The sequence below is a fragment of the Aedes aegypti genome, chromosome 2 (genome assembly GCF_002204515.2).
Source record: "Aedes aegypti strain LVP_AGWG chromosome 2, AaegL5.0 Primary Assembly, whole genome shotgun sequence".
NCBI classification, from domain to species: domain Eukaryota; kingdom Metazoa; phylum Arthropoda; class Insecta; order Diptera; family Culicidae; genus Aedes; species Aedes aegypti.
The window spans coordinates 227,398,955-227,414,032 of NC_035108.1; the positions used below are offsets into that span (position 1 = coordinate 227,398,955).

General features: G+C 34.1%; 1 protein-coding gene across 5 annotated transcripts in view; it reads right to left on the bottom strand.

The window, feature by feature from the left end:
• LOC5572044 (scavenger receptor class B member 1) overlaps positions 1–15,078 on the bottom strand; it is a 135,847-nt gene that overhangs the window by 58,540 nt on the left and 62,229 nt on the right. For all 5 annotated transcript variants that reach the window (XM_021844252.1, XM_021844248.1, XM_021844251.1 and 2 more), the window contains one exon: positions 4,525–4,777. In XM_021844252.1, coding sequence (XP_021699944.1) covers positions 4,525–4,777 — 253 coding nt within the window. The remainder of the gene's footprint in view (positions 1–4,524; positions 4,778–15,078) is intronic.

The window sequence follows — 15,078 nt, forward strand, 5'->3', positions numbered from 1 at the left end:
CATAAGTCAAATTTTTGGGCTTGCCCTTCGCGTAGGCGAGTCGTCGAGACTCATGCCAGGCAGATGAACGGTAATATCCGTTACGATAACGGTAGTTTCCGGAATTTCCCTGGCAAAGTATTGAACAAAGCTCATTTTTCAGTTAACGATCGCTTGATTGAGAATCATACCCATCAGGCAGATTTTAATCATGCTCATTCACAAACTAATTTTAATCCATCGGGTAGCCGATCGAATTATTTAATTTCGAATGCATCTACCCAAGGAAAATCCTTTGCCGATATCGTAGCAGGTAATTTGAACTCCTCCCTTTTTCATACTATGAGTACCATTCTAATTGTTTCAAATGAAATGAAAAAAAAAACCCAGCCGCCAGAGGAAACTTCTACTCCGCCTACCGAAAATTCTAACGAAAAATCATCTTAAAATCAATTTTAACGAACTCGCGATCCTGCTATGGAAATTATATGGCAGGATTTGCAGAAAGAAATTAAGAAACGTTTTTCACAATAAGAAATAAAAATTTTGAAAATAAAATTTCTCAATTGGACCCTGGCTCTAAGCCCTTTTGGAAAGTATCTAAAATTTTGAAAGAAAAAAAACTCAGAAATCAATACCGGCATTGCATTGCGAAAAAGCATAAGCATAGATGAAATTCGTAGTTGCTACTCCGTGATTGATCAGAACAATCGAAGTTGCACAGGGAATTAATGCATGGGGCTTGGGATTAGCTTACCATTTTTCAATGTGCACAAATCTAGAGCTCAAATTTAAAAGTCAATAACGCCGCCGGCCACGTCCTTACGGTCATCGGAGTAGGGAAGGAATGTTAGTGTGACTACCATTGTTGCTAGAGACCGAGATCACCTCTGCATCTCCATAGTTGTCATGGAAAGGATATTGGGTTAGTGGGATAAGGTAGAGATCTGGGAGTCACCAATGTTTGGTGATGCGATCCATGATATAATCACGCCTAACCGGAATTGCGAAATAATTCGATACTCGCATTGCACGTCGAACAAGTGTTCATCACACGCCCCGGAAGCGCAAGCGACGCGATCAATAGATCAAACACTAGTAACGATCCACGGCGCCTTTTCATTTCACTACGCGAACGACGCACAGCATGTTCGATCCTACCCTCATCACCCGCCCCCGTAGGAGCAAGCGTCAAGGGCGAAGGATCAAACACAACTCTATTACTAACTAATTGCGAAAAAGCTCAAAAACTTGCTATGCAGTTTGAAAGCGCGCACAATTTTAATTTAGGACTTACTAGTACAATTGAAAATCAAGTTACTCAGGACTTCAAAAATATTCTCAATCAAAAGAACGTTTTCGAAAATTCCTGGGAGACTGATTTGGAAGAAGTGGGAACTATTATTGAAAAATATGAAAAATATGAAAGCTCCTGGCGATGATGGAATTTTTTACATCCTCATCAAGAAACTTCCAGAAAGTAGCTTATCATTTTTAGTTGATATATTTAACAAATGTTTTCAATTAGCAAAAACAAATAATTTGAAAATGATTCTGAAGCTTCCTCCCTGGTATAGTACCAATGAGTCACATAGAATATCCAAAGTTGATACATTGGAACAAATGTCAAATAAAATAATTAATAATGGATCATTAAAATAACCAAAACGGCCGCTATGGAAAGCATAGATAGCGCCACCGTAGCCTTGTGTGTTTGACAGAACAGCAATGCTGTCACAATAATAAATCCCATATACAGTAGCGCCTTTGTTTTGATGCGGTGAGCCCTTGCGAAAACTACCTTCAATGATCCATTTCAGGCAAAAATCGTTACAATCTTCTATTGCCACGATTAATGCGTTATATATATAGGTTAAGTTAGGTTAAGTAAATTGAAAATGTGTTTTTTTCTCCTATAAGCAGGTGAAATCAACTCACCTGTAAAAATCTGAACTGCTACGGCAAATGAAATGTAATATGTTGTTAACAAAATGTTAATAAAATCTTAAATTTGTTTTTCCAAATTAGGATGATAGTGTTGTCTAATAACACAGAACACCTAGATATAAGAAATGAATGTAATATTAGGAATGATACTAGAAAAATAAATTTAAAAAAAAGTTTAGCATTGTATTAACCATGATGAATTGTCTAAAATTAATGGAGGCTACCATATTTGTGCAAATAGAGAATTCATGCATTTTCAATTTTACATTTTTTTAACAGAATTAGCGATCACTTTATTATTGTGTTCTTGTCAGTCTAGCAGTGTTTAGCTAGACATGTGTTTAGCTTTGGATATTTAGTTGATACCTCGCAAAACAGTGCTCACAAGTGCTATCTTTCAGTACCGAAATGAGTGCCGAAATGTAAATTGGTTGATATGCAACAGAATTGCGGATTTTTGTTTTCAAATTACGTTTCATATCAGCCTTTTTAAAAATGAAAATTATAGCAAAAAGCAGCACTGTTTCATAACATATCGGAAAGTAGTACTTTTCATTCATATTCTGGGAGTTTGGAAATTAATATGTGAGTGTCTACATTGATTTGCTGTGGGGTTTTTAATGACTTAATCAATTAGTTAGTCTACATCCGTTGGACAATCCGAATCCGACTTAGGTGAGAGATTCTATGTGAAAATAGGATCAATGCTCTTAGAAATAATCCAACGACGATTTTCGTAATTGCAGAAAATGTTTTATGGAACTAATTAAATAATCCAGACAAAAAAAGTTACTTTTTGGAAGTTTCTTGATGAGAATAGAAATAATTATATCATTGTCAGGGCCATTTAGATTTTTCATCTAATAGATAATAAGGTAGTGTGGACTAAGATGAGCACCTTAAGGATAAATCATATATTTTGCTGAAGGTGACTGGTAACTCCGCCACGTCAGGAGATTCATCAAACCCCACTGGTCCCCTAACTGCGAGCTCCGATGGGCTTATACGGTCACACTCATTGTCCCGGGATTTGGGATTGTCCCGGGTATAAACGAACACAAGAAGGGCAAACTATCAACTACGGAGGAGACAAAAATTTAAACAGTCGATTGTGCACAGAAAGTGAATGAGAATTTATCTAAAGTTATTGAAATCGATATTGAAACTATACTAAATTTTCTTGAAGTTACTTAGATCTATGAAATACCGCTAGTTGTTTACTGATACATTAGGTATTGATTGTTGAAGAACGATTTAAGATGGATATCCTGGTTAAAATACTTACACTAAGGTTACACTTACAGCTAAAACTATTGAATCTAGCTAAACTATACAATCACAAACTTTGTACCTACAACTAGTTTAACTTACTGAGACAATGAATCGCCTATGAAATTGAAATCCACAAAAATCTTAACCTAAAACACATATTTATACAGTACAATCAAGGTGATCTGCGCGCGGCTAGGACGCATCGTCCAGAGTAAAGAATTGTTGCGGTAGCGAATCACAAAACGTAAGATTTTTGTTTTCGTATGCAATATCTAGATAACTAATTCCTAAAATCAGGGATTTCGTAATTCAACCCGATTCGCCGGAATAAATTTACGAAATCAACGATTCGTCTTTCGTCCACTGTACCATTATTTTGTTCATCAAATCATATATAATCGTGGTTCATCATATATATAATACAATCATCTCCATCAACAAGTTTATTGAACATATCCCGTAAAAAAATCTAAAATGTAAATTTTACAATGTTTATTTCCCAATTAAGAAAAAAAAATTAAATTTTTAATTTCTTTTAGTAGATTAAAATGTATTCATTCTATAAAGCTAAGTTGTTTTATGAAAAAATTTCCAACTTTATTTCTTATATTATCTGTAGTAATTCCTTTCATTTCTGTAAAAATAGTAAAATGAAGAATAAAACAATCCATACTGAACGCCATGATGAACGCTATGATGGGCGATGATTTTTTTTAAATACAACAGTCCCAGAAATCATGTCAGAATCGTGTCCCGTTAAATAACGCACAATGTTTCAAGTTCGTTCGCCTCATAAAATGGAATAGATTTTAGATAATACCGTAAGAATATAGTGGTAGGACTAACAGAATCTGTTTGAATTGGTATGGCACCTTAGAAACAGGTGAAGCTAGAATACGATGAAACAAATTGAAAATTTGTGTATAAAATGTTCCTCTCATTTTGCAAAGCCACCATACATGTCTTAGTTAAATATACTTCCGCTCATAAACCGGTTTCATCAATGACGTCCTTCACAACATCTTCACTAAACAGATTACGAATCTCAATTCTTGAGTAGCTTTTCAAAAGGACCTATGTAACAAAAAAAATATTCTCTCCTCTCACGTTCTCCTTCGATTATAACAGTGTAATACTAGAGCTTTTGAGATGTTTTTCATTATAGATCGAAAGAAAAAGTCCTTTGCTAGTGTTTCATACAAAAAATGCAACAAAAGAAGGTAATCTGGCTTAGTTATTGCTTAAAGAGAAAGTCAACCCTCTCAATGTTAGACAGGTCCTTTTGAAAAGTTACGCGAGAATTCTTGAAACTTGCATAATACTTACACATATACATAAGGACCCAGCTCGTCTAGAACTGGTTTGGTACCGTTGTTCAAAAACTCATCCGCATTGGTGACATTATATACAAATATTCGTATAATGGGCTCCACAGGTGGTTTTGACCACCATCCGAAAGATTGTCCTCCTTTCCTTAGCGCTACTTGATGATTAATTACTGCTCTAACTAGCGTGGTAAATCCAAATGTGACTAGAACTCCGAGTACTAGCAGACCCAAAGCGAATGCTATCACAAACCCTGTGAAAAGAAGAAACAAAAAAAAATGGAAATTTATTATCGTTCGACAAACCGAAAAACAACTAGTAAAGAAAGTTACGTGTTTTACTTCTAGTTATTGTAGTGTAGTTAATTTACGCTGGCATCGAGTCCCCTACTGTCAGCTAGTATCTAATAGCAAACAGAGTGAATGCAATTTACATCCATATTTAGAAAGTTCAATTTCCATCGTGAAACATCATTTGTAAATCTTAGATCTTGAATCTACTATTCGTTGCACGGCGGTAGTAAAAGTAAGTAAATCGGCGATGGGCAGCAGAGCATGAATAATGAGCATAGACTCAGGTTTTTTTTTCATCTACAATGCACACTGTTCAAGGCCAATAAGTAAATCTATCTAAAGCTTCACAGCAGTGACTCAAACTATTTTTTAATCTTTTTAAGGTTCGACCATGACATTACCATGACACGTTGTCATAGAGATTTATTCTTATTTCAGAATGAAGTATATTTCAATTCTGGTTTTAATTACGTCTGTAAATTAATTTCCATATCCTCGTGTGTTTTTAACCATTAACACGCATTAGGTTGAGAATGGAGTGTCATGGCCAAAATATATGGCAACAAAATCAGCCATGAAGGAGCTTCGTTCGGAATGTTGAACCAACAGCGATATGCATGCTATACCTAATGAGAGCTCACAGTGCCCTTCACAAACCATGGTCAATGCTTAGAGGATACTACAATGCGTTAATAAGTGCCTAACTAATAATAAGAATCGATTTTTCATCAAGGGTGCAATGGCATGAAATACCTCATGATTTCCATAAATTCTTCAGTTGTGATTTAAGGAAAGTTCTGTTGATAAATTGTACAAATTTTGAGGTGATTTCTTCTATATTGAGCTCATAGTCTGTATGATATTTATCAAATGCTTTTGGTTGTTCAACTGGTGCGATTTCCTTATTACCGCTCAGAAAAGTTACCATAAGTAGAACCTCAAGGTTGCCGATATTGTGCCTACCAATCTTCTTCTTCTTCTTGGCACTAACGTCCCCACTGGGATAGAGCTTAGTGTTCTTATGAGCACTTCCACAGTTATTAACTGAGAACATTCTTTGCCAAAGTTGCCATTTTTGCATTCATATATCGTGTGGCAGGTACGATTATACTCTATGTCTACGGAAGTCAAGGAAATTTCCATAACGAAAAGATCTTGGACTGACCGGAAATCGAACCCAGACACCTTCAGCATGGCTTTGCTTTGAAGCTGCGGACTCTAACCACTCGGCGAAGGAAGACCTACCATTCTCTGGAAACAACTAATTTAAGTGACTCATCCGCTTTTAAACAAACATAAACGCACGTTATAATCTGAGACGAGACTCGCGAAGAGGAAAAAAAGCAACGTCATATGCAGCCCAGATTTCGCTGTCAGATGCAGCCAGTTGATTTTGTGGGCGAATATGTGGAGAGTATTGGAATCATTCATAAAAAAAATTGATTCAGCGAAATATTCTATTTGATTTGCGCTGACGAAACTAAATCGAAACAAGCAAAACATTTGTTATTGCAATGTTTACTGCGTTTGCGGATATGAAATTTAACTTGAAAAGGTTTTCTGAACTTGGAACGATGCAATCGCAATTCATCTTTGCCATTGAGTTCATGTAAAAGCTTGAACATCTTGCTCACAAATTTGTGTAAACACAGAATCGAAGAAGAAAATCTTAGCAACCGTAGAAAAAGAAGACCGACTTTGCGCGTCTCGTCTCAGGTTATAATAGTCTATCCTTGAGTTACCGTCGATGGGTATGCAAATCATTTTTATTAATATCTCTGCCCTTTTTCGACCAATTTCAATAGTTTATAGCGCAATAAAAAATGTATAATAGGGCGTACATGATTGGTTTGAGATTTCACCGATTTTCCGTATTTTGAGTAAGTTCTAGTGACCCCAAACTTTTGCACGATTATTTGAATTACTATTTTATTTTATTCAAAGGACGCATTAGTCGTCATTCTAGCGCTCTTAATTAATATCGCCTATATCATGCTAGCGTTTTGATGTCTTCTAGAAAGCTTTTCAAAAAAAAAAAAAAAAAAAAAAAATAATGCGCTTCTTTTTCACCCTAAAAGTGACATAGAAAATTTATTTTTTGAACTGTTCAGGTTGGTGTCCTCACAAAAGTAGTAGTAAATGCTGTTTTGGACAACTTTGTCGAAGACACCAAGTATATAACATGGGGACGGACCTGGTGTAGAGGTTAGAAAACATGCCTCTCACGCCGAGGACCTGAGATCGAATCCCAGCCCCCCGAGATAGTCGCTTATGTCGTAAGAACTTAAAGTGACGACTTCCTTCGGAAGCGAATTAATGCCGTTGGTCCCGAGATTAACTAGCCCAGGGCTGAAAATCTCGTTAATAAAGATAAAAAAAGTGTATAACTTCAATCCTTTTCGAAATATAATATATTCTTTTGATAATAACAACTTAAAGTGCTATTTTTAACATAACTTTTGCATTTTTGATTTTACAGTTTCAGAATGTTCCAAATGCTTTTATATATCGTTAAAATAAACAAGAATGCTGAATTACAGAATACGGAATCTTGCCAAGTTTTAAAACAAACAAACTATTGTGGTTTATGTAGCATGATTGAGCTTATTTCTTTAAAAATTATCCAGGACTGAAAAAAAAACATTAAGTTTTTACAGGTCTAAGGATTTCTCTTAATATTTCACAAGACTTTCATAAACAATTAAACAAGATTCATTTGGGAAAATGTTCTGAGCGATTGCTCAGAGAATTCACTAAGTGTTCCTTTGGATTTATCTAAAAATCAATTTCCTCGCATTCCTTCAAAATTTTTTCTCGAAAATAATATATTAGAATGTTTTTAAAAATGCCTGCCGCAGATTTTTTTTTAATTCAAACTTCCTATAAAGATTCTGGCGAAAATACTCAAAAAAATCCCGAACAATTTGTTCAGGGATTTCTTCGGAGAATTGTATTATAGGTTGCCTGGGATGTCGTCCTAGGATTTTTCAGAATCAGAGATCCAAGTATTTAGAGAGATATGTTTCACAATAAGGAGCATGAGCGATCCTCTTGGGGATTAATAGAAATCAACAGATTTACTAAAGGATTTTTCGAACTTCTCGAAAAAAAATCCTCCAGAAATGCCATCAAGTATTCTTTCTGGTTCTAAAAATTACTCTATATTTTTCCGAGGATTCAAGGATTATCAAGGATTCTTCCATAAATAATATCGAGAAATCTATACACTCACCCAGGAACTCTCCAGGAATATCACTATATTTTTTATAGGGATTTCTTCACCATTTATACTACGGATCACTCTATATCAATATCTTTTTATATCAAATTTTTAAAGTTTTGGGACAACTTTTAATTTTGTTTTGGAAAATTTCAGCTTAAATTGAATTTGGAAAATATTACTAAATTCCTGTCGGAAAATTCTAGAGTTCACCGAAGAATTTCTGATTTTTTTTAGTAGGAACTTTTTATGTACCTCACAGAAATGCATAGGTGTTTCCAGGACTGACGCATTTTATTATCACGGTATTTTTGCAACGGAGATGTCGGAAAATTGTACTCATCGCACACAAACACAAGTTCTAGAACCACCTTCGGTAACCAATTGAGTGACAGCTGGATGGTAAATCGATTGTCGCGCGATTCATCGAAGTCAGAACCGCCATTTTTCAACATTTTTTTCTGGGTATATTGTATTCTAAATTTGTATATATCTTGTATATATATATATATATATATATATATATATATATATATATATATATATATATTTTCTTAGAGAGGGAGGCTGGCCCCCTGTTCCTACGCCAATGCCTGCCAGTGTTGCTTGTGCTGATTTGGCGCCTAAGAATTGATCTAAAGTTTAACCAGCACTTCGAAAATAAAATAGCTGTCTCAGGGCCAATGAAGTCATGTGATGCTTTATTGCGAACTAACTCATCAGCCAATTAATTTCCAGCAATGGACGAATGGTTAGTTAACTGAATTCAGTTATTCAATTTTTGTTCAACATACAATAGGTAACCTTGACAATGAGTGGGCCGAAGTAAGGGCTTTGATCATAATATGGTTATGTTACACTATCGGAAATCTGGCGAACAAAAATAGAAGAAAAAATCCTCCAGGTACTAGTTTTTTTTAGTAACACAGTTCGACAGAAAATCGAACTGAATGCGATACGTGGCACCGTGGGCTAGAAAGTGCATAAAACGAAAAATAATGGAATACCAAGCTAACAACGTCATTCAATCTATACAACATATATTTATCTAGGAATTTCAAACATCAGTTTTAATACTTTCAAGAGTGTATAGTATTGAGAACTGTTCTGATTCGAATTCCAGACCGTTTAAAATTCCGGACAAACTACTTTGTATAGGAAACATTTCATACCGTCGATGGGGGTGAAAATGGGTCTAGGGGGTGAGATTGGGTCAAAACGGAAAAATATGATTAATGAAATATTTCAGCCTAAGGACTGTTCATTTTATAAAGTGGACACCTTGTGCATGCTGTATCTTCTTAATTTATCAATTAAATTTCAATCAGTTTTTTGCGCATCGTTCGACTTGTATTGTACAATGTTGTGATAATAAAAAAAAATCCAAAATAATGAAATTTCACACGAATATGGAACAACGATTAGATCGGTCGATTTTTGGAGGTTATCAAAATCAATGATTTTTAGAATTTGGCTGAAAAATTCGATAATTTGTATTTTTTATTTTCAAAAATGGCTTGTTTTTTGAAATCATCATCAATAAGAAGCATGATAAAAAAAATCAAGTTATTTTCGGAGCAACAATTTTACGGATATAATAAAATCAATTTTCCCGTATAGTTTTAAAGAAAAATATTTTAAATTTGAAGGGAATTGATATGAGTAGAATTTTTTGGTTAAAAGTACGTCCTGACGGAAGTGCTAATATAGTATTAATATGAAAAATAACTTACGCCTTCATAAAGTTACTTATTAAGTCCCCACGTCACATTTAAAGCACAATAGAAACACAATTGCTTTATTCTTAGAAGACCTATCAAAGTACATTGACAATCATCAAAATTGGCAGCACTGCTGTAATAAAATCAATTTTATTTTCCACATATTATTTTCATAACATGTTATTCTGAGATTACCAATTGAAAAATTCGGAGAAAACCGTTTACAATTTGCTGTAGATCGATAAATATGCGTGCATGATTTTAAAGGTATGAGACTTTTTAGTAAAACTACCATAAACAGTAAAATTTATACTTAAGACTGTGGTTTAAACTCACGATTTAGCTCTCGTTCATTCCAATAGAGTTTCTTTAGTAATCCAAACTAGTTTTTAACACGCTTTTTACTATTCTCTTTTGCTGGGAGTGAAAGGATGGTGTATCAGCAAATTTGGCCGTAAATGGGTAAATCACTAAAGTTACCTAATGTCAGAGAATGGTGGAATATAATTGATTTTTTTAAAGCTATACTTTTAGTAGAATAGTAAAGGATACAAACATACAATTTGTTCATAAAAATTAGGATTTTTGTTTTGCGAAAAATAATGTTAAACTTTGGCGAACAGCTTTTCTTAGGAGTTTTTGGAAAAACTATTTAGCTCTTCAACCAAAAGCATTTTCTAAGATCTTATATTTTCATAGCATTGTAGAATAATAGTTGAACGATACACAGAAAACCGATTACGATTTTATCAATAAATAAAAAAGATATAGCATAAACAAAGTGTCCACTTTATAAAATGAACAGTCCTTATTACTAAAATTTATAATTCATATGTTAGGGAACATATTATTACGCATAATTCATCGCAACATCCATTTTTAGAAATAGTAGTTTTTGTTTACTATATCAATAAACTTGTGTGTTGAAACTAGATAAAATTTACAACATTAAATTTCTCCTGTGCAAAGTATCACGCATGAACTTTAATCTTTATCGTTATATTAGTGGAAGGTTGAAAGTCTTTTCATTACATTTCACACGTATTTTCCGGAATCTGTTTGATGTTTCCACAAAAAAATCATTTTTTTTTCGGTACTGTGTCTAAAACATTAAAAATGGGGGTGAGATTGGGTCAAACAAGAACGATAGTAAATTAAATTGCAAGTCCACTTTTTTGACATTTTACAGTGCCGGGTGTTATCTTCTTTCATTAAGATGTGTTTATTCTTTCTAAATACAGTGGGATTCCGTTTTTGGCATGCTCCGTTTTTGGCATGCTCCATTTTTGGCACCCCCCGATTTTGGCAACAAAATGGATCCGTTTTTGGCAACATTTTTGAATATCATTAAAATTTGTAATCTTTTTGTAAATATTATCGTGTCTGTCGCTTTATTTATCTGAATGGCAGGTCAACTATACACCGATTACATTCCAGATCTTCATTTTCGTTGATATTCCTACAAATCTCATTAACTACTAAGGGCTCCCGTACGCGCTTATTTACTTCAGGATGGTCATTTGTCATGCATTCGCAACGTTTCATAAGGCCATTCATCTCCACCACAATCTCAACTAGAGATCAATCTCATAGGCATTCCTATTAAGTGTCCAGCCCACTTGGGTCTACCAGTAGGTGGTACACTAAAAATCACTTCTCTCCTGTTTTGGAACAGCTTGTTTGAACAGAGCACAAGCACATTAGACAACTAAAAGTCACCTTTTTAGCTCACTGTTATTATTATGGAGTTACATACATTGCGCATGAAAAACACAATGCAGTAATAAATGAAAATACAACAATTTGTCGTGCATCATAACTTTTAAGAAATTTCATAGAATAAATTGCTTAATTTTAGTGAATTGCAGAAGTGGCAGCATATAATCCATAAAAAAGTGAAGATTTTACTTTATTGCATATTATTTTTTAAGAATTGCAATGTTCCATTCAATACCGGCACAAATGCGAACACAGTCCAAACTACAACTTATTCTCAATAATTGAAGCGTGCGATAAAAACGATTAAGAGTATTTAAAGTTTTTGTTTGTGGTATTAGTGTGTATATTAATATTTCTGCGCCAACTAATTAGAGCTACGTTCCCTCTTTGTTGGAAATTCTTTAAGACGTTAGATTTTTAAGAGACGAGTTCGGTACAAGATTTTTAATCAAGGATACGGGTCTCAACATAAACAAAATGTTCCTTGCGAGCTGGAACTATGAGTTTCCTAATTGAAGCCTGGAGACTCCTTAGGAGATTCTTAGACCTTAAGGGACTTCTCAAAAGTTTTAACGGATTCTTGAGAATGTCTGCAGATTCCTAGCGGATACTTGGGGTTTTTTGTGGGATCCTGAGAATGTATAGTTGGTTATTGGGGATTAAGTTCGAAATTTGGTGATTCCTAATAAACTCTTAAGATTTCTAGGGCATCCTGGTAATTCCTAGCGGGAAAATGTGAATTTGTGGTGGTATTTTGAGTGTTTCTGGCGAAATATATACCCAGGACATTTGATTTGTACTCAAAAACGTCTTTGTATGAATACAGTAACACATTTAATTTTTTTCGTATTCTTACATAGTTTTAGGAAAATGTTCAGTTCTTGTATAAAAGCCACTTTTGCGATTATTAATTTTACATGGCCCACTCATACAAATAGTGTACATAAAGCTTCTAAAAATCATTAAAGACGTTTAGGTGTAAAAAGCATGGATGTAGAACGTTTGCCACAATTAACATTTCGGCGCTATAGATCCATAGCATAGTACAATATTACGGAAAACTGCTTCGAAGTGAACCGTTCAGAAGTCTTTATGCCATATAGTTCTATAAGGATGACGTAATAACATTCTAGTCATGTTTTCAAAACCAGTAGTTGAAAAATAAAATTTAAAATAAGGGTTCCAATTTTGGCACGGTTCCGTTTTTGGCAACTGAAAATTTCGACTTTGTTGCCAAAAACGGAATCCCACTGTACAGCATTTATGAAACATCAAACAAGTCTACTTGAGGATTCCGTGCATTGAATAACAATGCAACTCATTTTGACAACTTCTCAAACCAGCAACACCCGTGCGCAGCAACATCGTAAAATTTTATCAAATGGATTTGTTTTTTGGAATTTAATTATTTATCAGTGTTTCCAGGCTGAGTAGGCTTTGTGGCAATGGGGATGAGACATTGAAGACAATTTGAGGGAAAAAACAAGAAAATTTATGTAAACTTGACGATAAATGTTGGATTTACATATTTTTTCTCAAAGCTCTTCAATTATTTAGTATAATCATTCTTTTAAGTGGCTTTATCATACTTGCGAAACATCTTATATATCTTTTCGTCTTGTTTGCATCGTATTTCATCAATATTTATCATCTGTGAATGGTTTTGCAATCATATTCTCAGAAACAAGTTACTTCAATTACAGTGACCCAATGTCACCCCCTCTATGGGGTGAGATTGGGTCATTTTTCATTCACTTGTGGTGCCGCTGTGAATAAATAGTTTTCTTTAATTTTTTGAACAGTTGTTATTGTACCATCAAAGTACATACACACCAAATTTGAAGTTAATTGGAGTTAAATTGCGATAGTTATTCAATAAATAAATCGTACATATCCATTTTTGACCCATTCTCACCCCCAACGACGGTACAAAATGTTTCATTATATTTAACGGTAAAAAGTTCCCACTGAAGTGAATTTAAATAGTGAAATCTTTACCCACCATTTGGATGTCAAGTGTTTTCAAAGCATGATACCGCTAAGGAATCATACAGAATGATTAATTTCGATTTCAACCCATTACCCCGAATCCCATAACCTTTAATATCATCAACCTGAATGCTATTACCCCGAATTTCATATCCACTACCGACTCATAACCCCGAATGTCCCCCGGGGGGTAATGTCATTCAAATAATTGTACATTCTGGGTAATAGCATTTGGCGTTATGGAGTTCATTTATTTATTCCGTCAAGTAGGTATGTGTAGACTACATACAAAAATAATCAATTCCCACATGATATGGGTAACTTCTATTGTCCTTTATTTGTGTTTTTATATTTTTCTACGATCAACCTATCACAGAATAAGAGCTTGGTGGTATTGAAATAATTTCAAACCTGTTTTTCCGTTAATTACACGGAAAATAAAAAAAAATCCTGAAAAAAAAATAATATTTTTAACCCGTATAAGCCTGAGTGAAAGCAAAAATTCTAAAACCCTCACCGCTCAGCGAATTCTTAATGGATTCAAATGATTTTTTGTCAGTATAGGGTAACGTGCGTATAATTTTGACAGGCTGGTTGTTCTATGCTCATTTACAATGAGATGATGAAGAATTTATGTACGGATAATTATGTATTGCATTATTAATACACTATGCTACTTATTAATGATGGCCATTTTCATAACAATTACAAATTGGCTTCAAAAATATCAAAATTGTAAATGGTACCAACAGAACACCTGTGAAACCTACGAATGCAAGAGGATGTACGTTTCAGGAACATACATTAAACGCAATAATAGCGCTCAGAATAGGCATTCATAAAAAGTTTAAAGGCGGCAATATGATAAAATATGTCTAAAATTGAAGCTAAGTTCATCTAAAATCTTAACATGAGTATATAAGGCATAAATCAGGTGGTGTCCAAAATAGATTACGGTTTTTGTTCAGTTGATATAATTTGGACATCTGATGAAAGACACTGGAATGTCGCATGCATGCATACTTGCAGGCGTATTTCGTGGATCTGATGATATTTGCTTGCATTAAATGAAATTATTGATTATCACTAATATACATATCCAATAAGCGAAAAAATGCATTAGTCACATGTAAACTCTTCAAACATTATGATATGATCGTCATTTTAAGAAACCATTGAATAGATAGTGATATAACGCTCCTGTCCAAATTATATTCACATGAGGGTGTCCAAAATGTATATTTGATGTCTGAAATGTATAAAAGACAGGCAATTAAAAAACGCTATTTTGGCAGCTAATGCTACAGTTTGTAAGCTTTTTCTCTCTAGAAACTCAAAAAAATTACCATTTTCGGGTCCCGAGACGCCTCAAAGTTATGATAAAGTGGCCAATTTGTATTTGAACATATGTGCCAAGCTTATGGGAACGCATTTTAGTGCACAATTATGTTTGACTTTTCGAGAGTTGAAACGGTTGAGTATCCAACAAATCACATCTAGTTCTTCCGGGCATTACGACCAAGGTATATTTTAAACAGTGCAAAACTCTTCATTTATAATGTTGAACATCAGATCTTAATGATTTATGCAAATTAAAATGATTGTCATTGCA